Source organism: Topomyia yanbarensis, chromosome 2 (genome assembly GCF_030247195.1).
Source record: "Topomyia yanbarensis strain Yona2022 chromosome 2, ASM3024719v1, whole genome shotgun sequence".
NCBI classification, from domain to species: Eukaryota; Metazoa; Arthropoda; class Insecta; order Diptera; family Culicidae; genus Topomyia; species Topomyia yanbarensis.
This window is the reverse complement of record NC_080671.1, coordinates 18056655-18082107: the sequence shown is the minus strand read 5'-3', so window position 1 is coordinate 18082107 and position 25453 is coordinate 18056655. Positions and strand designations below refer to the sequence as shown.

General features: G+C 37.3%; 2 protein-coding genes across 4 annotated transcripts in view; one reads left to right on the top strand and one right to left on the bottom strand.

The window, feature by feature from the left end:
• The window catches only part of LOC131686227 (dual specificity tyrosine-phosphorylation-regulated kinase 2), a 40414-nt gene extending 28542 nt beyond the window's left edge, over nucleotides 1-11872 (bottom strand). Inside the window, exons 1-2 of one of the 3 annotated variants that reach the window (XM_058970474.1) lie at nucleotides 11474-11872; nucleotides 9441-9925 (exon numbers count right to left, since the gene is read on the bottom strand). The gene's annotated coding sequence lies outside the window, so the exon portion shown is untranslated. Of the gene's footprint in view, nucleotides 1-9440; nucleotides 9926-9995; nucleotides 10126-11473 lie in introns of those variants that run through there. The other 2 variants (XM_058970475.1, XM_058970476.1) reach the window with 2 other exon arrangements.
• Nucleotides 11873-16120: 4248 nt separating this feature from the next.
• LOC131681335 (ATP-dependent DNA/RNA helicase DHX36) lies at nucleotides 16121-20012 on the top strand. The gene is made up of 6 exons (XM_058962091.1): nucleotides 16121-16404; nucleotides 16462-18316; nucleotides 18372-19221; nucleotides 19287-19436; nucleotides 19498-19626; nucleotides 19678-20012. Exons 1-6 carry the CDS (start codon nucleotides 16345-16347, stop codon nucleotides 19856-19858), a joined length of 3225 nt encoding a protein of 1074 aa, XP_058818074.1. The 5' UTR covers nucleotides 16121-16344; the 3' UTR covers nucleotides 19859-20012.
• The last annotated feature ends 5441 nt before the right edge of the window (nucleotides 20013-25453 follow it).

Below are 25453 nucleotides of genomic sequence, written 5' to 3'. Positions count from 1 at the left end.
ATGGAGCACGTATGAGTAAAAATAAAAACATGTGTTAAATTCAGATACGCTTCATCGGAAGAAGTACTGGTCCATTTTTAAATGTTTTACAAGTGGCTTGAAGATATTTTATTTATTTTTTAGGTTTGAGAATCTCATTACGCATGAATTTGTCAACAACAAATGAGTCAAGATTGCAACGAAACATATGTTACTTCATTGTTAAGTGTTAACCCTAAAATATCTATTCACTACACTACTTTGCAAGAAAAATGAATCTGTGAGAAAAAGTATTTTCTATGCTAATTTTGGATCGCAGCACAAGAAAACAACATTCATTTTTTTGTTCAAAGAAGCGATTTTGTGATTTTCTCAAAAAGCTTCTTTTTGAGTACTTGTTTTAGTAAAAACTATTTTGTGTGAAAATCGTCCAATTAATTTTATCAATATTCAACCTGAGATGCCCTTTCCAAAAACATATAATATGTGTCTATCATATGAAAAATTTTTAGTGTTGCCAGCGACTCAAGTTAAAAAGTGAATTTTTGACCATTTTTAAAAGTTACTCATTTTAAATGATTTTTTACAGCAAAACAATTTTTTTGGGACCTTTTAGAATCTAAGGTGACAGATAATATGATTACGTTAATTTTAAGCCTAATATCACCAACATCGGATGGAAAATCTTGATGCTATGGCGCATTAAGCGAAATTAAAATTTTTAGCAGACCTTGCCTTGGTGCGGCGGTTCAGAGGGTGTAGCACTGGTCTCATGTGCCAGTCACATGCGGCATATGTGCAGCACTTTTTTTTAATCTTTGGTCGCTAGTAATCATAATAAATGTACATTTGATCTACGCATATTATAAATTTTCGGAAAGGGAACATCAACACCTTTCGAACTGTAAGTTGTTTGTTTCTATCGGATCCTTTTTGAACGAGATATTGACAAATAACTAAAAGCAGTGACCAAAACATATTTTTCAAAGTAATCTCGAAAAAACTTTTTTGAAAGAAATGGGCTTTGTTTTCGTATTGAGCGACCCAAAATTGATTTAGAAAACACCTTTGTAAAATCTGTCACATTAGATTCTGAAAATATGAAAAATTAATTTTTCTGTAATAAAAAAATTAGAGCGCGAGCAAAAAATAACGCAAACACAAAAAACGCTTTTCGAAAAAAAACTCGAACTTCTTTGAAATAGAAGTAGAGTATGCTTTTCGTGTTAAGCGACCCAAAATTAATCTAGAATATCTTTTTCTTGCAACTTAATTTTTCTTGTAAACTTATGTAATCTTATTTAAACTCTTCGAACATAACCCTAAAATAATGTCCCACAGATACTTTTTGAGTAAAATCTATTTTCCCGGGGCGATCGAATCTTTTTGTACCTTCAACAAAGGGAAGATAAATATAAGCCAACTACGTTTTCCCTACTACTAATGCAAATAAATTATTTCAGCTTTAAGCAGTCACTACGAAAACGCGCTGTTGTAAGGACCTTACGAAATATATTCCAACAAATACTCAGACGAACACATACGCAGATAGACGAAACGCACATAACAGTTACACGCTAGTATTAAAAACTACAGTAATTACTACATTAACACTAATAGACTTCTATATTCATTTTTTTTTTAATCAACTAGCCTGTGCATGATGACGAAGTCGACAATCAACATTCTCCTATTTGCCAGTCCTGTACTCCTTACCTAAACCAGCCAATATACCCAAGGTCAAAAGAGTCAAGAACTAGCAGAACCCACATGTATCCCCACCCAAACGAAGTGATCAACTCTTTAAAAGCCCAATTTTATCAAATTTCTTGTTGGTCGATAACAAGAAACATCAGCCATCATCCTACTCCGACCAAATAATGCGTATGTGGTGTTGAAGTTGCATTTTTTACAAACTGAGAGTTTCCAAATTAATTCAACAAACGATACATCTATCAAAAATTCTCGGCAGCCGACTGCCCAGAGTAATGAACACATGATAATACTTCTGTTAGGTGCATATATCATATCACTTATCAAGATGCATCCAGATTTGTGTAAACCTTTATCCCATTCCACTAATAACAACTGCTTCCTGTGGCAAACATGGAGCTGCAGAGATATACACGGTCTCCATAACAATATTTGTTACACTAACATTTTTTTCCGTCCCCGATGACTGTAGGTAAGGACGTAACCGGCGCCGTTATTAGCATTCCGAAGTACAGAACTATCGAAACGTGCACATTGGGAGTGGATAGTTACTCCCAGACCCCATTCGTTGATTCTGACCATTCACAGAGTAGCAACTACGGATTATATGAGCACCATGCTCATGCTCACGCTCATTTTTCTAAATTGTAATAAACATTCAATCACAATGGTTTTTAAACATTCAGAAATCATTCTAATCTAGCACAATTGAATACTTATAGTTCTTATGCTAAATAATATAAGTATGTTTGTAGAAATAAACAGAAACTTTTTGCATTATACGTAAGAGAATTTTTGTAAGAATCTCTTGCATTTTTTAAAGCCATCTTTCATCAATGCCATTTACGATCAATACCACTAAACGTATTCTCGAGGCTTATTCAGGCCACCGGAAGCATTTTCATCAACCTATATGACATTCCGTCTAACATTGGTCCAATATTTCGTTTGATATTAATCCGATATTAGCTCTCCATTATACTACCTTAATTTTTTACACATTAGCAGCGTTAATTTTGAAGGGCATTGATTTGATTGAATTGGAGAGTATTAAACCTACATGCATCAAGATGATTAAATTTTATCATTTAAAGTCGATTAACCGCTGTACTAAATCAACCAAAAACATAGGCGGACAGGTTTACCCCACCATTTTTGAAAACAGCAAAAATGAACTTCTTCGTAAAACGCTTGTGTCTCAAAATATCCCCAAGATACGAATAAAATGCTACACATAGAAAGTTTCGCAGAAGTTTAACCTTTAATTTGATATATAAAATGACTTGATCCGATGTAAAATGAGCATTTTACAGACAAAACCATTGACTAGGTAGGATTTGATTATATTTGCTAAGAAATATCTCAGGTTTATGGACACTAATGGGAAAAATACAATATTCAAAAAGGAGCTTCTTACGTCAACAAATTTCTTCGTTGATCGACCAAAACTAAGTAGTTTTGGGACTGACAATTTTTTCGAGAGTTGCCCTAATGGAGCTGTAGAGCTAGGTCTCGGAAGGGCTCCCCATCAGAATCACTCACTACAATTTCAGACGAGATAGGAAATGTCACCCACTAATAAAGGGCGAACACGAAATTATTGTGACACCGAAAATGTCATACCAATTTTCTTATAATGTTCAAAATCAAACCAAAATTTTAGGGTAGTTTTATGCATATATTTACTTCAAAAATCATAAGGAAAATTAATCGATGGAGCCTTGAGTGTAAAATTGAACGCATTTTCGCTTGATGCCCTCCATCAAAGTCTTTACAGTGTCATCCGGTACCAGTTTCTCAGTTTTTTTTCTATTTTCTTGACATATCCTTCTCGTCTTTGACTGTCTTCTTGCTCTTCCGAAGTTCCCGCTTCATCATTGCCAAGTACTGCTCCACCGGGCGCAGCTCCGGACAGTTTGGCGGATTCATGTCCTTTGGAACAAAATGGACAGAATTGGCCTCATACGACTCCAGGACACTTTTAGAATAGTGGCATGATGCCAAATCTGGCCAAAATAGCGGAGCTTCGTCGTGCTGCTGCAAGAACGGCAAAAGGCGCTTCTCGAGGCACTCAGATTTGTAGATCTCGCCATTTACTGTGCCCTTTGTCACGAAAGGCTCACTCGTCAGTCCGCAAGAGCAGATGGCCTGCCAAATGAGATATTTGGAGGCGAACTTCGACATTTCTCCATATATCAGATCCTAGTTTATCAAACTGAACAAAGTAAAAATATACTTCCTTTGCACATATTCGTATCGCCCCATCCAGTGATATGTTCAACAATAGAAACGAGTTGAATATCTTTCAGGCTATGTTGACGCTTAATTTTGACTCCTTCATAAGAATCGGGTCCGTCATTGATCGTTCTTCTCAAAACCCGTTTTGGTATTCGCGAAAAATGAATCATCTAACTAAACAGAACACAAAAGAAAACCTTATAGGTGGCATGATTCTATAACATTTGCCCGAAAGCCATTTCCCGAATGACATTTGCCTGAATGTCATATAAACCCGAATGTCATTAACCCAAATGCCACATACACCCAAAAGACATCTGCTCGAATGCCACATAAACCAGAATGTTATTCGCTCGATCCCCATTTACCCGAAAAAAAAACACATCCAAACGAAAATACATTGCAGGTAATTTAATTTATTATTATTTATTTATGTATTTATTCATATTCGTGTAAACCGTACATTTGTACACGTACATGTACATTTATGCTTTTCGATTGATGCGCAACGGTGTAGTGGAGTGTACTGGTTTTCCAATTTTCTGCACTTCTACTCGAAAGTGCAAAACCAGTACACTTCACTACACCGGTTCGCACCAATCGAAAATCCCAAATAAGTTTGAGTGAATGCGGTAATCGAGTTAATGACATTCGGGCAAGTGGTCTATTGGGGTTTATGACATTCGGATAAATAGCTGTCGGGCGAACGTCATTCGGGTAAATGACTTTCGGTGAACGATATAGAACCGTTCGAGCACTATCCGTCACAGTGCGTTTCGTTTCACTGAATCATACGCTGCCTTAAAAATCACAATCAGATGGTGGGTTCGCAAATTGTAATTGTGATTTATTCAGAATATGTTGCAGGGTATACATTTGGTCTGTCACTGGTCGTTCTTCGCGATAACCACTTTGGTATTCGTCACCAATAGATCAGCCAACGAGCACAGTGTCCTAATTGAATCGTATACCCCAATAGCTATTACATTCAAGTTTGTGACACTTCTTGGTACATGAGGCCACCCAACTAATCCGAAAGCATTCCTTCTTCGACTCACATCATTCCGATGGTACAGTGCATTTCTTCGTACATCCGGCCTACAGTAAATACATCACTTTCAAACCTCATTCTATTTGTGCCTTCTTTAATTATTTGTCCGTTTAGTATTCAAAATGCAACATCCACCTGGTAGAAAACCCTGTACGATCTGTCAATAAGTTCCCGTCCCGTCCGAATCGAAAAACCGTATAAAATCAGTATAAAAACCGGCTATATAATTGAAAGGGTTTTACGAAACATTGCCTGTTCCATATAAAATCCCTGTTCTGTATCCTTTTTAAATAGTCTCCGATTATTATATTTTAGTCATTTCACGAGCTGTTCAATTTGTTTCCACGGTGTGTATAGAAAATGACCCTATTACAAAAAAAGCATCGCTGAATCTTTCGCTATTCGATAGCAGACCTTTTTACCTTTAATTTAAAACTTGTTTGAAAATAATCCACCGAGGGTCGACGAACATTATTATTTTTTCAATTCAATGAGAGCGGCTAACTATCGCCAAAAACAGAAAGCGCCAAAATAATCTATCATGCCATAATGTATTCGATAACATATAAAATGGTTTCAATTTGAGTATGTGTTCCTTGTTTTGACGTGAGCCTTTGTTTTTTGCTTTTTCAAGGATTTTTAGGAACTTGTCCACTGGAACACAAACAGAGAAAAAATGACCGGAACGGTGAGAATGAAGAAACGGTGAAAATTCACATTTTTATTGGAAGCACTGAGAAAAGATATGTCCTCAAGCAGGAATCGAACCTGCAATCTCCCAGTTTCTAATTGGATGCGTTAACCACTCCGCCATCGAGGAACTGTGATGATGCCATCACATATTCCCAACAGTATCGTGATCACCGCCACAGCCTCCAATACCTACTAATTGACCTATCGACCCCCGTTTTTTTATTCTTTCTCTGTCTGTTTTGCAGTGGACACGTTCCTAATATTATATTTGAGTGTTTCATTACTTATCATATATCAACATTAATAAATAAATCTAATCAATCGTGAATGTTATACTGGTTATAGCAACATTAAAGTTATCACTTCTTATTCGAAAAAGTTGTTGATCATGCACAATTCCATAAATGTCTCAATAACTACCTTAGAATAAGATGATAAATTCCACATATGGAAAAATTTTGTAAGATAGAGAGAAATCCTTTTTATTTGACACCCAAAATGCCAACACTGGTCAAGTTAAGGTTGAGATATTGATCAATTCAAAAAATGTGATAAGGTTTAATGGTTTGAAAGCATTTACTAAAAATGCTATATCTCAGCCTCCCGACCGAATTTTCACAATTTATATTGACGAAAACTTTTGTAATGCATAGAACTTTCCAACATATGCCTTTGGCTTAATGAAAAAAAATTATTTGTGTTGATTTTATTCAAAATTGACTAAAAATATTGTTTTCGCTTTGTTTAATCATTGATCATTGATCGTTTTGTTCTATCAATGATATAAGCATTTTTTATGAAAAATTTTGAAATGGAATTTATTCTCGAAGGTCCACAGAAAAATAAAAATATATTCAAAAAATAAACGGACTGAAAAAATTACGAAAACCGCTTATATACGACAATTTGACTCAAAATGGCTATTTTTCATAAATCGCATTTGCGGAACCTCTAGATGATTTTTTAGAAATTTGATTTGTTCTACAAAAGTGCTTAAAATATGCTTATATTTCATTATAGGGTTGAGCACCATGACTTTTCGAACATCGATTTTTTTTTTGGGACAGCCTAATATTATATGTTTCATAAATCATGATATTTAGAATTGAACCTGGAAAAAAAAATTGTTCTGGATCCACCGGTGGATTATTTCAGAATTAGTTTTAAATTAAAGGTAAAAAATTGTTTCATACAATAATGCACAATTCAACGATGCTTATTTTTTGTCATAATATTGTTCTATTATACACACCGTGGTGTCAATTTCAAACATCGGGATGCTTATGTTATCACAACATCGATGCGAAAATGCGATAAAAACTTATAACCTGAAGCCCGTAATAAAGCTACTCGATTGACACGGATGGATCCGTACACTGGCCGTTTGCCATATATACGGGGGGAAATTGGCAATACACAAGTGGGAACTGCATAAGCTAGAACTTGTTAATTCCCCTTAGGCAGCGCTGTATTGGCAATTCCTATGCGCCGTATAATATCACGAAAGAAAAGCCAAAACCAAACTCGCTAGTGCTTCCCAGCAGATTATGTGGGTTCTTTACTAGCAACGTATGCACTGCACTGCATACAGTATCCATTGATTTGCAGATCGAACACTGACCTCCGATGCAAGTTATTTACCAATCACGAGCGCCAATCATTCTCTTCCACGGCGTACACACAGAAGTAGGCCATGACACCAACTGTGGTCACATGTTTGTCCTACTTGATGATAATGACTGCTAGTAGCTCAGCTTCCAAATCAGCTTGCTGTAACCGAGAGTCGAGATTGTACTTAACAGGTATGCAGTGCTTTTAGTATGCTTTAGCTTGTAGAAAACAGGCTGATTTGAAATACAAACGAGGAGTGGGTAGCACTTCCGCTCGGCGAATCAAATGAAGCTGTAATAGCTCTAAGTTTTAACGCAACGAGAAATACGCTATTCTGAAAGGGTCCATCTGCTCTATCATAGTTTCAATTGGAGCAAATAGTGACCAGAAAAAATTATCCTCACCGTCCCAACTCCCGGTCAATTTTTATTCCCACCAGGAGTATCAGCACCAAATCGATCAAGACTAGCTGCCCGAGCAACGTCCGTGTACAAATTTTTCGACGTGACATTCTATAGAAAGAACTTATTCACATTTTTGCTACTAAGAATAAATATACAGAAATATATCACGTTCTGATATAAGCAAGGTTCTTCTAGTGGTGGCATAGGATGGAAGAAGGGATGAATAGCCCGTGAACATACAAACATTGTCGGCAACATAAACCACCATCATTTCGTCGGGTCAACAACACGTGTATTGCGCGTTTAATGTGGAATCGATATTCAATCGATTTGTTCAAACCACGACCGTGTCCCGTTTGGATTTTTTTCGGCCGAACATAACTCGGCGGTAGCTTCGTACTACCCACAAGCTAGTATACATACTAGAACTTATCCAAGCCCATCTCATTCATTTGTGGGTTGCGGCACATCTGCCATTCCACGGTAGGCAATGCATACAGGTCAAAAAAGTTATAGGAAATTGTTTCTAGTTACGTCACATTTTTCGGTTGACTGATTGAAAGAATTACAAAATCCAAAATTACTAGTTAGTTAAAAAATAAAACAAATTAAAACAAAATTTTTCAGCGATAAAAAAATACAGTGCAAATCAAATTGGTTTGTCTTTTGAAACTTCAGTCGCGTAATAGGAAACAAAATCAACTATAAATTATCGTTCAAACCCTTAATTTTGGACTGATTTTTTTTATCACTGTGGCTTATTATGACACACAGAAGAGAAGAGCATAGTTTCGTGTGCTCCGACTGTTGCCTGTCACTCTAAAAACACTTTGATGTTTTCGTTCATAAATGTTTCATGAAGCAATTTATCAATAGCTCAAAATGTATGGTGTATTTAGGCTTATCTCTAATTCATGACAGGATATATGAAGCGTTTCACTTTTTCGTTCTTATTATTGTAGAATGTATGCACCGAGGGACACGCTGGAATCGATGCGGCCTATTATTAGAGTATATTATAACACTTCGTATTGCCTACAGCACAGACAAAAGTGAATCAATATTCGAGCATACCTTTAGAATAACGACACCTAATTAGATAAAAAATTATGTGGGAAAAAGTATTGAAATGCCTAAAGAATGATTCCGGAAATCGACCCGTTTGTGTATTCGAACAAGTCTTTCCATATCGAATATAATTCATTTTGCATTTGAAGAAGTTATTTAATTGAAGAAACGTTAAAAATCTCGTTTCTCAGTCTTAAAAATATATAATAGTAAAAATGTAAAACTGTAACAACCCGGTTTCTTTTTATCAGAAATAACATTTTTACAAAGCTGCTCTTTTTATTTGAACACCTGACAGTCGCTCGAATAAGCATTAACTGCATAAAAGGCTTTTCCTCAAGGCTTTTAGGATATTATATAGTAGAACACAAATTGCCACAAGTTACAAAAACCAACATGAAATATAATTTTATGTAACTTGCAGCAAATTATGTAAACCTAATTCAATAAATTTGTTCAATTAAAAGTCAGCCAAGACAGCTTTTCATGTTGTATGCGTTGATCGTAGTACACCAATCTGTCAATTTACACTGTGCTTCAGATCAAGGAAGGACTACTTTTAAGAGACCATAGAAGTGCGTTTCATGTGTTGCATCCGACATTTGACCTGCATTCGAGGTAAAATTCATTCAAAGAAAAAAATATTTATATTGTTTGATAGAAATAATACAAACAACACTCACCTCGCTATTCTAATTATGTTATTCAGTACATGGCCAGCCTTGGCGTGTTTCGCCATCAACATCAATTATAGCCCCACAGCAGAAATCCTTTTTCTCATAAGAAAATTATTTTCACTGTATTTATTTTTGTAGCCGTCGTTTTTGCCTCCGCATACTTTGATCCATATCCTCTCTCCGTTCACTGCTGCACGACTAATTTTCCAACGATTTTCAGTCGTTCATAAGACATGGAAACAACCTGGTTATTTCATCTAACCAGCCTTGCTTTCTGGTTCCGGCTATTTTGCAGTCCGATCGTAGTAGCATAGACTGCCTCCACTCAAATAAGATTATCAAAACAAAGACAACTTCTTGCAGCCATTTCCGTCCCGACCAACATCACCATCATACAAAAAACTATGCTTCATTTCAACACATCATACACGGCAGCTGTATTGAGGCGAATATCCAGCAGCCTCGGAGCACACAACGGGGAGCAATTTTTCCTGTAATGGAAAATCGAAATTTTGCCGATCAGCTTCACTTTTCTTTCAAATTCAGCAAGTAAATAGGCACATCACACACAATTCGGGCAGAGTCGAGAGTTCGAGTTCATGTTGGACGATGACCACAATAGGAAAAGAAACGTCAGCCACTCGCCTACAACGGATACATCAGGGAGCCATCCATCCGCGATCCATCATTTACCACACAAAAAATTAGAGCCAGAAAAGTGTTGCTCTGGTTGCTCGAGTCACACCAATACCAGCGTTTTCCTCTGAATGGAATGCACACTAGTGCACGGCCAACTGTTTTCGGTGGTTTTGAGCATGGATTCGTGTGTTCGATGCGAATACAAACACTAATGAGATGTACACTGTAATAAATTTGCGTTGCGGTTTCACGAGTGAAATGTATCGCCGTTACGCTCGGTTACGAACATTTCCTATCCGAAATTGGTATGATTTCAACTTATACATTTAAAAAGATCCGAAATGTTATCAAAAATTAATCAAATAATGGAGGAAACGCGTAAACTGTATAAATAAAAATACTTTGTTAAAATAAATTAAGGGCCGGACAAGAACTTTAAATCGTAGAATCTTTACAAGGAGGGAAGTCATAATTATACAAAATGATAAACATTATATACAAAGAAGTTAACAACGACGAATTATGTTAAACATATCAATCATTATCGTAAAAAAAATAAAAACATTTACGTTGATTTCGTTTTTAGATTCAGGTCAGAATACGTTCGCTCGGTATTGTTTTGAATTCCGTCCTTCTCGGTTGAACCTAAAAACACAATCAGCGTAAGGATCCGATCTGTTCAAGTCCAAAATATTAACAGAAGGAAAGGTGAAAGTTTTGGAACCGTACTCAAATTGATAGAAATGCAAGGGGAACAAAATGAAAGTTAATCTTAGCCATTTTATAAACTTCGACATAGGACAAAAATAATCTTCGTTGCCGACCGCAAGGGTGCAAAATCGATTCAATATTTTATAACAACGCGAGAAAGTGCAATGCATAAAACAATCCAGTGGCAACATCAATTGTTGTCTCATAGCTGTTAATAAATTATAAGTTATTCATTTATTCCAAAATATAGGATTGACCCGTCGATTGTACTGAAACCATCGTCGAATAAAATGTGCACAATTTCACCTGCACACTTCTGCCAGTGCACCCGTTCAGCAGCAAAACTATGAAGCGAAAAAGAAGCAAACAGCAACGAATGAAACGATCCAAATCTCGGAAGCGAGGCAGAGCGAAAAGAAAAAAATCTCTCGGACAACTTTTCTTTCTTTTCCGTCTCTCTTTGTGGCACTGCTCTGCTGCTGTTCCCTCTGATCCACCCCGTTTCCCTTTCATACTTTTCCATTCATATCTTGTGCTACTGGTCGACCACCTTCTTCGTCTGCTCTATACGCAACTTGATCATACAAAATCTCATCAAACACGGCCCGATTTTATGCGTGATGAGCCTTTTTTCTTCGCTTTCCTGGCTACAAGCCATCAACTGGGGGGTCCATACTAATTTCACTCACTTTTCCTCGAAAATTCGACCTTTTTCCACTGCGATGCTTCCTAAAATGGGAAAATTCTCGCTATCCACAGCACCACACAAATCAGTGCGGAAATTTTCGGCCAGCACTTTTGAAAAACGCGACTTCCGCTGCGCCGCTCCGCAACTGGTGAACACGAACTGATATTCCGTAGGAACTTCGTCCTTTTGTTTCACTCCCGTTTAGCGTATCGTTTCAGTTTTCCGAATTTTGCAATGATTACCACAGCGTACCGATAATTTTACACACAGCAAATGAAAATGGATAAAGAATTTTTTCTTTTCACTTCTCTGCTTTGTCGTTTTGACTGCTACTGCCTCATCGAGACAGCGAAAATGGTAAAATCGACGAGAGCTTGTCCACCCTCAACGCGAGAAAAGCATTCACACATATAAAAGACTGGCAATGGCAAACATGGCAGATAGTCAGTTTACACTCTTAGAAAAATTTAGCTAATTTTAGTCTAAAATTATTAAACGGATTATTACACGGAAACGAAAAACTACCTAAAATTGAGTTCCTTTGACTCAATCTCGTGGGGGAACTTAAAATTAGGTAAACCGTGTTGAAGGTAGTTTCCATTTAATCACGGCAAAAATTACAACTCATTGATAGGTTTTTTATACTCAAATTTAAGTTGAATTTACCTAATTTTGAGTTCACCCCAAACAACTCAAAAGTAGCTTCCTTCACGAAAGACCTCGACTGAGTCGATCTCTCGTTTTGTTTTTGACAACACTAATAAGTGCGAAAGCGATGCACAACTCAAAAGTAAGTCAAAAGAACTTATTCTGCAGGTTGTTTTATTTAACCGTGAACAAACATATGATTAGGGCGTATAACCCGCATAAATCTGTACCATATGCCAACCATTGAATCAAACGTTGAAAAACCATTTTCAATATGGTTCGTTCAACAATAGATTAACCATTGCCTAGTATAATATCGAACATAACCAGTGTCGTTTTTCCATGCTCGGCCATATAAACAACGGGTCGTTAAGAACAGTCACCATACCAAAATGTGCTGTTTTCCATATAAATTTTGACAACATACGATTCAAGAACCATACAGAGTACGGTGGCATGCATATTTCAGGTCTAGCGATGGATAAAATATTAGCTGGAGAAAAAAAAATCTCTTCACCTTCAACATTTCGATTCTATCGATTGATGAAGTTTTATCTTGTTACACGCTATCTTCTGAAGAGAGCTTTGTTGACACTAAATGAACTAACGCTTTATCCAATTGAGCTATCGCCATAATATTGTAAGGCGAGGATTTTTGATCATATTAATCTACAGGTTTTAGGAGCAGCGTAAACAGATGTACGTATAACAAAGACCACCAAATCAGTATAACCTCTGGCGCAAAAGTACAATGTAGTATACGAATCTTCAATATAGGATACACGGAAGGTATCGGAGATGGTTACTAAATGAGTATGGTAGTATAATAGTTGAATTATAATGGTGAAATGTATCAGTAGTATTCCCAGTATGGTTAGTATTATATGAATAGTTAGGGAATGGTTCCGAAGATTTCTACACTGAAAAAAATCCAAACGTTAATTCTATTTGCCTCAAACCGCTTAATATTCATATGAAGAAGAAATGCTATTGTTATCACGCGCACACATACCTTCTATGTGTCGACTGTATTAACTATGTATGCACACACATAAGTTATATGTGCATATTGTTATAGAATGGGGTTTTATGTGCCTAATAGTTATGAAATGTGAATGTAAGATTAATATTTCTTGTAAATACACACATTAGGTTTATGTGCCAGCAAATAGTGTCTATATGCCTCCGTTAATTGCAAAAATCTATGTGTAAAATCAATAGGCATAACGTTTACTTTTTTTTGAGTGTAGAATGGTATTTATTTATACGGGAAGCCAACTGTTAAAATTCACTTTTGGTGGAAATTTCGGACAAACCGTTACTGACACACAAGTTGGTAGTAAACAAAAGAAAAAAGTTTTCTCCTCCATTGACTGTTGTGAACTATGTTCAGCCGGTAACGGTTTGTCGGAATTAAAAACAATACTACCAAGATAATCAATAAGCATGTAAAATGCATCTTGGCGGCTACCTGATAAGCATTTAATTCATTTTAAATGCTATTTAAAAGTCGCTTTTGGAAAAAAAAAAAATATACGGCTACATTACTGCTGTCCTATGAAAATGATTTTTTACTGCTTTTGTGCATTCTTACTGACAAGAAATTTTTGAATAGTTTTTTGAATGCTGATGAACAAAAGCTAATGCAAATACAAATTAAATACGCCAAGGTCCCATACAAAAGTGTAATCATTTTGTGGCTCTCCGAAAACTAGATTTGAGCCCTATGCATGGATTTTGCTTGACAACCAACAAACACTGAAAAGTAATAAGGAATAATAATAATAAATACATGAATGTAATATTCGAGATATCGTTACTTAGAATACGTTTCTTACAAACTCAAGCATCATAGGTGCTTTCGGAATTTAGCTTCGATCGAGTACAACTGGGTTTCATTGTTCTTCATAAAAGACTACTAGAGGTCGCTGTTAACACTGACACTTATAACCTCTTTTTTCTCCATTGATTGTTTCATTCACTGCCATTAGGCTCTGCACGCAGACGAAGTCGACATGAATAATGACTTTTACTGTGAACCGTGTTAACCAACACTGCCATTAAACTGTGAAGCAATGTTTGTGAACACGGCTCACAGTATAAGTCAATTTATGTCTACTTGCTGGTCGACTTCGTCTGCGTACACAGGCTAATTAGGCTTTAATCAACGTGGCTTTAGTTGTTTTAAGATAAACATTACATAGTTTCACAAAAAGTTTAATCACAGGTGATAAGAAAACCAAATACATTTTTTTTGTATTTGAAGAAAACACTGGTTCTTTCGTTTCACACCTAAACATTAAGTTGAACTCGATATTTTATTGCGAATTATCGAGCTCCGGTTTTATTTTTGTATTGTTGAGATAAGTTTGGTTGTTTTAGATACGTAAAATGTTTACCTAGAAATTGGATTTGTCAGTGGATAACCTTGACTATCAAAACCTGCAGTCTGCACTCTTTAATCCCACTATTGGCAATTTGCGGCAAAACCTAAATTAGTCATGCGACACCTATGATTCAGCTCAGGCACTGACAAAGTGATACAGTTTGCTTTTTTCACCCGCAAGTGAGTCGTAGCTTACAACACAAACTTTATTTTCTTTTTGGAAAAAGCTTACCACTGCCAAAATATGAATGAAACGAGTAAGAAATTTAGTTTTATTTGCAATTATTCTGAAATTACGGCCATTTGCAATTATTTGGCTCATACATTTCTTCGAAATGTATACGAGGTATTGTTGTGGTTATAAAAAATCGTCCCATAAATAAAGTTCCAACTCGAAACCGAGACCCAATCAGTACCAATGGACTACGTACGAGATACAGTGAAGACTATCAGAGAGAAGGATCGGCTGTGTATGATACAAAGCTGACACTTTCCTATTACCCGGATATATTCTTTCCTCACGTGATGTGGAGAGTTTCATGAATTTACACCATCTCATGAAGGTTTAGCTTAACTTAGGAGGAACGGGAAATCATGTTGCGGCGGCTACGGTGCTCAATAAATTACATTTTGGAACAGCACACATATAGCTCTGCGAATAATATTAGAAACAACTATGTTTACACCCTTTTCGCAAGATGTTTACTCATCATCTTATAAAATGATGATTTTCCTTCATTTTCATAAACAATTATCAACAAATTGATCGGTGATTTGATGTTTCAAAGTTATTTTTTACCATTGTTTACAGAAAGTCTATGCACTATGACAGAACAGAATCAAATCAGCAACACTTTGCTTACAGCGCTATCTGTGAGCGGTTTCAACGTAGAATCGCCAATCGTGTTTTTTGGGATTTTGTTTTCTGAATTTCATTTTAGTATAAGCTGAAACCGGAAGAACAAATACATACGGCCAATTTCTTCAATTAGATGAAAACCGGTTTTCGGCTAATTGGCCACAGCAACCCGAAAACAAGTTTTCAGCAAAAACCGGTTCTTCATCCAGTGAAGAAATTGGCCGTTAGTGGTGTAACAAGAAATTTACCATTTAGATATTTTTCAGAGATAGGAAACGTATTTTCTTTATCAATATTACTTTTCATTAGATGAAATAACATTTAATTATAATAATGATTGAGTTTATAAAATTCAAAATTTACTTTAAAATGTGTTTTGACAGATGAAAATAAAAACTTCATCACTGCACTCTCGTGCCGACTGGCGGTTGACATCCAGCGATAGGCCTGATAACCTCAGCCGGATATGAACCGGAATTCTGGCTGGTTCCAGTTCGCATTCCGGCTCCAGTGACACAACCGATTCTAGTTAGAATCGGTTGTGTCACTGGAGCCGGAATGCGAACTGTAACCAGCCAGAATTCCAGTTCGTTTCCGGCTGAACTTTACTGGGAGATCGCGAATTTCTAATCGGGATGTGAATTTGTTTGTGAAGTGTAGAAATATTTCCAATGGCTACTTATATATTGAAATATTTCCTTATTTATCTTGTTATATTTTGATCATATTTTATATACAAGCTGTCAAAAGTATATTATTTGCTAATAGTACTCATAATTATATCGCACGAAAACCTATTATTATAATAATTTCTACTTTTATCTGGCCAGAAAAGCAACAAATTAGAGTTTAAACTTCAAGGAGCAGTATCGTTATTTTAAGGATACAATTTTGCGGTACATAAAATTACAGGAAGAGTTATACCAAAACATTCAATGATTGTTAGCAATTCAGATGCAAAACTTTGATATTTTTGGGAATGTCCGATAGTGAAGAATCGTTTGAGGAAAAGCTTCGAAAATTTAGACTGGAAAGAAAGGTAATTTTTATCTAATGAGTGAAAGTTCCGTTTCTATCACAAAGTCAATATTTTTAGTCAGACGATATTCAAACAGAGGCCACAAAAGAGGAAAGTCTAAGTGATATGGGCCGGCGAAGAGGCAGCGGTGGCCGTCGGCCACCCGCACATTTGAAGGGCAGAGAAATTGGTATGTTTTATGCCAACAGGCAACGTAAACAGAATACCAGCTGGGCTTTCGATGATAGTGGACCGTACCGAACCGGTAAAAAACACCGCCGACAAAAAGTTCGCGAGAGAGTGACTTACGAGAACGATGAAGTCGGAATCGATTCAGGGATGTTCATGCGGTTCGATGATAGCGGGGATGAGGATGTAGTTAGAGGAATTGAGCGTAAGCCCCCGCCTGGATTGACTGGGAGGGAAATTGGACTGTATTATCGCGATAGAAAAACGGAGAAGAAAAAGGAAAAGGAGAAACGGCGGGTTGTGGATATAACGATACCACAGTGGCAGATTCAGGAAATTCGAAAACTACTAAATCTTCATCATGGTTCTGAGAATGTTGACTTTTTCAAACATTTTATAGAAAGTGATATAAATTCGCCGTTCAAAAACGAATACTTGAGAGTAATAAATACAAATATAGAGCAGAATTTGAGAGCTGAGTCGTTGGAACAAAATGCACCGACTGACTACTATCAAACTAAAAGAAAGCAGTCGTTGAATGAAGATATATATCAAGAATTTATACAAAAAGAGGTTCTTCCTGAAATGAAAGCATCTCGTGAAAAACTACCAGCTTTCGGTTCTCGCTACGAGATCTTGAACATGATTGACAAGCATCAAGTCATTTTGATTAAGGGAGAAACGGGTAGTGGAAAAACTACGCAAATTCCACAATTCATATTGGATCATGCGATAATTGCAAAAGAAGGAAGTGATTGTCGAATAATATGTACCCAACCGAGACGAATCTCAGCGATAACTTTGTCAGAAAGAGTTGCAACGGAGAGAGGAGAGAGGCTCGGTCAATCAGTTGGCTATCAAATTCGATTAGACGGTGTGAAACCTCGGTCTAATGGAGCTACTATAACTTATTGCACGACAGGAATTGTTCTCACTATGATGCAAAGTGATCCTATCCTGAAAGGAATTTCTCATCTGATTCTCGACGAGATTCACGAGCGGGATGTTGTTACAGACTTACTTCTAGCGATTGTAAAAATGGTGTTGACATATAGAAAAGATCTCAAGGTGATACTGATGAGTGCCACTTTAACCGCGGAAACCTTTTCGCGATACTTTAACAACTGTCCTACCGTGGAGATTCCAGGACTCTTATTTCCTGTGCAAGAGTTTTACTTGGAGGACATTATATCTGAGTTAAACTACCATAATTTCAATAATCCAAAGAAAGCTGTTGTCAGGAGAAACCGTTTCAACAGCCAATTTTTGGATATGATTGAACCTTACATAGAAACCCTCCGAGATAGCTACTCACCTCAAGTTATAAAAACTATCAACAATCCAGAAAGTGAGACTAATCAAGACAATTTAATTGTTGAATTGATTCTTAATATCACCGCAACCAAACCGGATGGTGCAATTCTCGTGTTTTTCCCTAGCTTGGCTCAAATCACCGAAGTAAACAAACTTCTAACCGCAAATCAGCAGCTTTCGAGATATCCTACCCTAATCTATCCATTGCACTCAAAAGTTCCACAATTGGATCAAAAAGCAGTATTCTCCAGACCCACCAGTGGTACTAGAAAAATCATTCTTGCTACAAACATTGCCGAAACTTCAATCACTATCGACGATGTGGTGTACGTTATCAATACGGGAAAGCATAAAATCAATATGTACGAGAATGGGATAGCATCGCTGCGTGATGAGTGGATTTCTCTATCCAATGAGATACAACGGAAGGGTTGGTTTAATTTGTTTCCATCTTGATTGTATAACTCATCCACGCATACTTTCAGGTCGCGCGGGACGTGTCAAACCGGGCATAAGCTATCACCTTTATTCTCGAGCCCGTCGCAGCGTACTGTTGCAGAACACACCTCCGGAGATTCTTCGTGTCGCATTGGACGAAGTAATTCTGAACATAAAAATACTTGGCCTCGGAGAAGTACGTCGTTTTATGGACAAACTGCTAGATCGTCCCACCGATGAAGTGATCGAGGAATCATTGCAGCTGCTGAATCGTCTCAATGCTTTGGATGATGATCAAGTATTGACTCCACTGGGCTACCACCTGGCCCGTCTCCCAATGGATCCGCGCACGGGTAAAATGGTTCTCCTGTCTAGTATTTTCAGCTGCATCGATCCGATCACTTCGATAGCAGCTAGCCTCTCGTTTAAAGATGCATTCTATAAACCTTTCGGGAAAGAAAAGCAGGTCGATGCTGTACGACGTAAGTTTGCTGAGGGTCACCACAGCGACCACCTAATGCTGGCCAATGTGATTCACCAGTGGAAGAGTCGTAGGGGCAGTGAAGCCTATAACTTTGCACGTCAAAATTTTCTCAATGTAACCACATTGAAACAGTTGTGCAGTATGAAGCAGCAGTTTTGCGAGTATCTGTATTTTGCAAAGTTTTTACAGAACTCAAACATAGAATCACGTTACAACAATCTAAACTCTGGCAACGACAAGCTGCTGACGGCACTAATTGGCGCTGGTTTGTATCCGAATGTTGCTTTCGTACGAAAGGTGATTCGCAATCGTAAAAAGGTTGATGGTAGAGCAATTCTGGCCATCGAAGGTCAAGGAAGAGCGGTCATTCATCCGTGTTCGGTAAATGCCACTTTAGCTGATTTTGAATCCAAGTTAGTAGTCTCAAACCATCAGTTGTGCTTCTCGTAATCTATTGATTGGTATTTATTCCTACTAGCTTTGTAGTCTACTATGAAAAGCAGAAGATTTCCAGTTTGACCATGTTCGACACCACGGTGGTAAATCCGTTTCCACTGTTTTTCTTTGGTGACAACCATGTAGAGACGGAAGGGGAATTTGAATACATCTCGATTGCCGGTCACTATGGGTAGCAATTTTAACGATTTTTAGCGAAGTGTTTTTATGTATTTTTGATTTCAATACCACAGACTCAGATGCGACAAAGAAACTTATCGATTGATTCAAGATCTTAGAGGAGGATTCAATCTTTTTCTGCAAAAGAAAATTTGTCACCCGTCACCAGTGGATTGGTCATCCGATGAAGGAACTCTGCTAAGGTTAGACCAATTAAAACGAATTCATGAACTAATCGGTATTTTCATTTACAGTGCTATTATTCAGCTTGTTACGATTGATGGAAAGTACGAAGACAATTTTGGTGATGACGACCTCCCTGCAGGTTGTAGTGGAAATCCTGAAGAAATTCCGCTCGATGATGATGATGATGATTATTTGGATTATTATGAGAGTTATGATATGCCGGAAGCATCAACAAGCAGTAGAATATAATTTACCGTTTATGAATGATAGAAAAATTAACAAAATACTTCTCACAGTCTAAATTAGTGTAGTTTGCAAGCAATTTATTTATAGCTACAATTAAAGCCCATAGCATGGATTTTCTATATAAACAAGAATTTAATGTTTGCAATTTTTTCGCTCGGAGCTCGTTGGCTTTTTTACTTAGCCGCGAATATCAAAGCAAATGTTTCGAAAACGATTTCGATCAACGACGGATCAAATGTTTACCTTGCGACCTGATGCTTGAATGTGGTTTTCCGATCAAACTGAATAGGGTTAATTCGTATGACGCTGGATGGCCCCAAATCAAACGTTAAAATAGCCGGAAATACGGAGATATGATGTGCAATGGAACAGAATCAATATCACTAGATGTCACATGCTTCTTGATTTCACGGACGACATCGACATCGTTGGCGTTGATCGCAGAGTTGTTTTCGCTTTTCAAAAGGGACGCTGCGAGAATCGGACTGACTATAAACTCTGACAATACATAGTTAAATTTTGGCCTGTAGAGAGCAGGGCAATCTGAACGGCGTTGGTTTCGAAATGGAAATCGATGGGGTACGGTTACACTAGTGACATGTGATAACGATGTTAGTCAAGAGAAAAGGTGTCAGGCCATTTGGCATAAAGCCAACATGGGAGCTATGGCTAGTTTAAGTCAGACTGAGCGGCCATTATGCCGAATAACCATTATGCCAAATGCCTCATGCCAAACGACCGTTATGCTAAATGACTTTCTGCCAAACAGAGAACAATCAGGTAAAAAGGCGTGTTGCGGCTGCGAGTATGATTTTCATTGGTTTACGAAGTCAACTAAAAACCCGTAGCCTACAGACGCGCATACAATTTGCTCTATAGAACTCGCTGATACACCCTGTTGTTCTGTACGTTCATGAGGTATGGGTGTTGAAGCAGGTAGACTATCGAGTGCTCGATGTGTTTGAAAGAACAATTCTGCGCCCAATCCACCGCGGTACAGTAAAAAATGGAGAATGGCGCAGACTCACGAGTTACGAGCTGCACCAAGTACACAAACATGCTGACAATAGAGAGCTGATAAAACACGGAAGACTACTTTGGGAATGCCGAAAGAGAGACCAGCTAAAGCTATGCTTATAGACATCGAGACAGACCTTGAACTTGCTGGCTGTGTGATCGAGTATGTGGGAAGTCTAACATACATTCGGGCATGATTTGGAGTACCCGTTCGACCACGATGATGATAATGACAGGCAGATTAGGGGAGACCGGGGGTAGTTGGCGATGTTTTCAGTCTTTATTTTTTACCGCTTTGATTTTGGTAGATCTTACAAAATAGAACACGAAATTTTTTCACCATCGTTATTTTTTACAATGCAAATTCTACTCTTGAAATTGAAAATGTGAATCCAAGTGTGAACCCGCATAATGAACAACAATTAAAGTTTAGTGCGTTCGACCAATTGCTATTTAGTGTTGTTCTACTGCTTTCTATTGATAAAAATTGGAATCCTGTGAAACAGTCTTTACTATCGAATAATAGCCCGAATTTATCCCGCGGTTTATGAAATATTCAAGTCCGAATTCGTCACGTAGTTTGTTTGATAACTGAAATTATAAAAAAAACCTGTTCAGTTATTGTGAAAGCGAACTTGAAGCTGTAGCTTTTATGCACCACGTGTTTTTTAAAATAAACTCCAGTGTGAATCTCATCGTAAAAAATTTGAAACGCAAAGTTGTTAGCAGAAGAAAATAGCATGATATCAAAGGTTCACATTAACAATGGCCAGAAGATGAAGGTTATAGTTTGCAGAGAAGCTGTGTCAACTGAAAAGCGAAGTTTACCGAGGGAATAATTCCGACGTCAATCGGGTGAGAGCTTTCCGATTTTGCTTATCTGCAGGGTTACTGATTTATACTGTTCAAAAAATGTGGATTAGTTGTGTCGTGTTGAACTCGGATACTCACTACACTATTTATTTCGGTATGCTTTGTAAGGTTTCATCCTTATGAATTGGTACAGGCTAGTCGACATTAAAATAATATTTTATTATCATATTCTTTATATTCATCATATTCTTTATATTCATCATAATGCCACCCAAACCAGCATGAGAATAGTAAGTATTGGTAACATATTTATATAATCTCCAGATCACATTTTTTGAAATCTCCGTCATCTATGAAAAACTTTCGGTTCCGAGCGTTTTCCTTAAGTAGGTGATAGGGCTATTATGAAATAAAAACGCCTGTAAGGACGTGGCCAGGTGTGTGGAGTTGAGCGGGTCTACGTCATTGTAGATTGTGGCGAAGTCTGATATGACAATGGATATGCTCAATTCTGCAATCCATCCTACGATTTGTGCAGGTGTTCATGCTATGCTATCTTACAAAGTAGATAGAACACGTTGTATGAAATGGCAGACTGTTGGCAACATCTCTAAATTTTATTAAAATATTTGAAACGTTGTCTTCATTTCTATAGACAAAAATATGTGACGTGGAAAAGCCGCCAACTTGCCCCAGCCCCGGGGTAAATTGGCGGTATATATGGGGTAAGTTGGAGGAATACCAAAAAATAAGCAACCAAATGGAAATTCAATTACATCAGTGGTCCTTATAAAATGTGCAGATTGTCTTTTCAATAAAACTTTATATTTTTCGACATTTTTCATTATATTTCTGTTTCAATACCCCGTCATTTTGACTTCTACGCGTACTCCATATTTAAAAGCAAATTTTCGAAATTATTCAGGCGATTGGCCGAAATAATTGTCCCCTGTATTGACGAGAGACACAAGAAAAAGTTTCTCTTACTTTGGAGGAATTCCACAAATGAAAATATTTGATAACTATTTTTGCTCTGTAAATAGTACCGCCAACTTGCCCCGTGTGCGTCACCGCCAACTTGCCCCAACCGCATATTTTATAAAAAAGGATTTAAAAAATTACTTTTGTGTATGGATAGGTACAATATCTATATGGATACTTAAAGCTCTTTTCATGCACTATCGAAAAATACAATCATTTGGGGAATAGTTTGAAAACCACCTTAAATAACACAAAATGTTTAAAATAAAGAAAACTTTCAAATTATGCTCAAAACCACAATATCGCCCACAGCTTCTACAAAACATAATATTTTGCAACAAAAACACATTGGATAATGTGTTTCACATTACTACAACGAGAGACAGCGCTTTATGTCTAAAAGAAACGGAGAAAATAGGGTTAGGCCAACTTACCCCAACTGCCAACTAGCCCCGGGCTCCCCTAAATATAATTTTCATAGATTTAGAATTTCTGTCTATATTTTGCATTTGTTTGTTTTGTTGGAAGCCAGGTGAGGTAGTAGGTGTATTTTGTTATCTGCTGATCAGTAGTTCCCCCATAGGCCAATAATGCAAAAAAATATTTCGGATGAAGGGTGATTATATCATTATGGATGTATATTTTAAAGTTTCATATTTGATTGAAGTAATAAACGAAATGTTTTTAGTATGCAGAAAAATGAATGGTTTGCTATTTACCGATAATTTAAAAATTATTGATAATCGATTGCTCATCAGAAAAAAAAATTGTCGGACTGTTATTATTATTATTACTATTTTTATGACAACTTTACTATTAGTTGTGCTTTAAATGATTATTATAGGGTTTTGGAGAATATGGGTTTTGGAGAATATCGGATATTGACAATAGGGGAAGAGCGTCACGTAACGAGATAAAAACTAAAAATGAATTTTAGACGTATCAGCGGATCAGGGATAAAAAAACGAACAACATTGTTTATGAATAGCCCCCAAACAAAGCATATTCCATAACGAATATCACGTAACATCGGCGACAGAGCATTGGGATCAAGGCCAAGTTCCCCTGGGTCTTGCAAAATTGAGAAGCAACATCAATTTAGGCACAGATAGCAGATTTTCATTTTTTTGTCTTTTCATTTGTTTCTCTTGCTACAATATATGCAATTCGGTGCAAGAGAACGTGACGGCCAAGGAAACGGAAAGCCAATAGCCCAAACAGATCAGGAACAGGAAGGAGGACTACGAACAAGGAAACAAACAACAGATGAGAAATCGTTTACTTATTTATTATAACTACGACACTAATCACAATTATTTTGCTTTTCTTGTTTCGTTTCAGCAAACCAAAATCTATACGGACTAGCACATACGAACAGTTAGGCTTTGTAGATTCTCATCTTGACAGAGTCTAGATGGGCGGATGAAAGTCTGCCAGGGTGTGGGCTGAGAAATGACAATGACACTGTACGAGATGGCGCTGGGCCTGTGGCCTTCGACTGGCATGGTCCATTCTCATTGATTTGGAAGTATTCTTGGCTGGTTGGTAGATATGTGCTCCTACTTGCAAGTTGATCAATTCGCTTGGGTGGGGGACATGTGGATCCTACTAGTTGTCGACTCTTTTGATCGTGAGTATGTTCGGGAAAGGAGTGCAGGACTGGCACCTAAGAGATAGTTAATTATTCGGGACTTGTTCTTATGATTATTAAACTCGACCAAGTACACCGGCTCTCAGAAATGATAAGCAACCCTTTCGGGTCGGTGTGGTCTATTCGAGTCGAACCAGGCGGACTTTCGGTTCGAGCAAACTGTATGGGGAATAGTTATAATAGTGGATAAATATTTCTTACGCCTTTATTGGCAGAGATTCTTTTTGCGAAACCCTAAAATACCTTCACTGGTATAGCTACTCAGGATAATAATAATAGATAAATTAAGGGTTTGCCTGGTTCATAATGTAATGAATATGTATATTGACTAGAACAGGGATAATCGAGTTATGTTATAAGATAGAGAAGAAACAGTACAGTTGTAGGAAAAGTATTCGCGAGTAAGGACTAATACTGCTAGTATGTTTGCCGTTTCAATTAATAGTCGATTGATCCGCTTCGGACCTAGGAGATAAAAAGGAGATTAGGAAGAGACAGAAGCGGATTCAATGCGAAATTTGCCAATATGACGTTGACCCCAAGGCGATGGTAAGATGATTTTCCGTAGGATGACAGACTAGATGACACGACGTTACACGCTATAAACTTGCGCCAAATAGTTTGTATGTATGTGTGAATGTAAACCCGTATGTATGCCTGTATGCATGGATGTGTATAGGACCAATGTATCCCTGAGCAACATGGAAGGATAGCCTCTGAGCCGCCAAAGCACTCATGGGAAGCCGGGTGCGCGGTCGTAGGTGTGACCATAAAGCACTGCACACACTGTCAAGTGCAACGGAGAGACGGTACAGTTAATGCACATAGGTTGCAGAAATAGGTTGTTGAGACAGCCCCATTGCACACTGATAAATAACAATAACAATTGTACAAATTTAATGATATTTAATGTAGATCCATGGTTTTCAAACGGGGGTGAATTCACCACCAGGGTTAAATTAGACTATTGTAGGGTGAATTATGCGGAATAAATTTTAACTTTTTATCCTAACATTCCCGTCGGATATATATCCTTATATATATTTTTTCAGTGTGTCAAGAATTGAAATGCTTGCTGAGAGTGAAAACCATTTTTTTCTGGCTAGGTAATGATGGTAAAGAATTTTCAGAATGGG

Coding starts and splice junctions, on each gene's coding strand:
- LOC131681335 (XM_058962091.1), top strand. CDS start 16,345: ATGTCCGATAGTGAAGAATCGTTTGAGGAAAAGCTTCGAAAATTTAGA. Junction 19,222..19,286: donor TTAGCTGATTTTGAATCCAA/GTTAGTAGTCTC, acceptor TATTCCTACTAG/CTTTGTAGTCTACTATGAAA. Junction 19,627..19,677: donor GATGAAGGAACTCTGCTAAG/GTTAGACCAATT, acceptor TTTCATTTACAG/TGCTATTATTCAGCTTGTTA.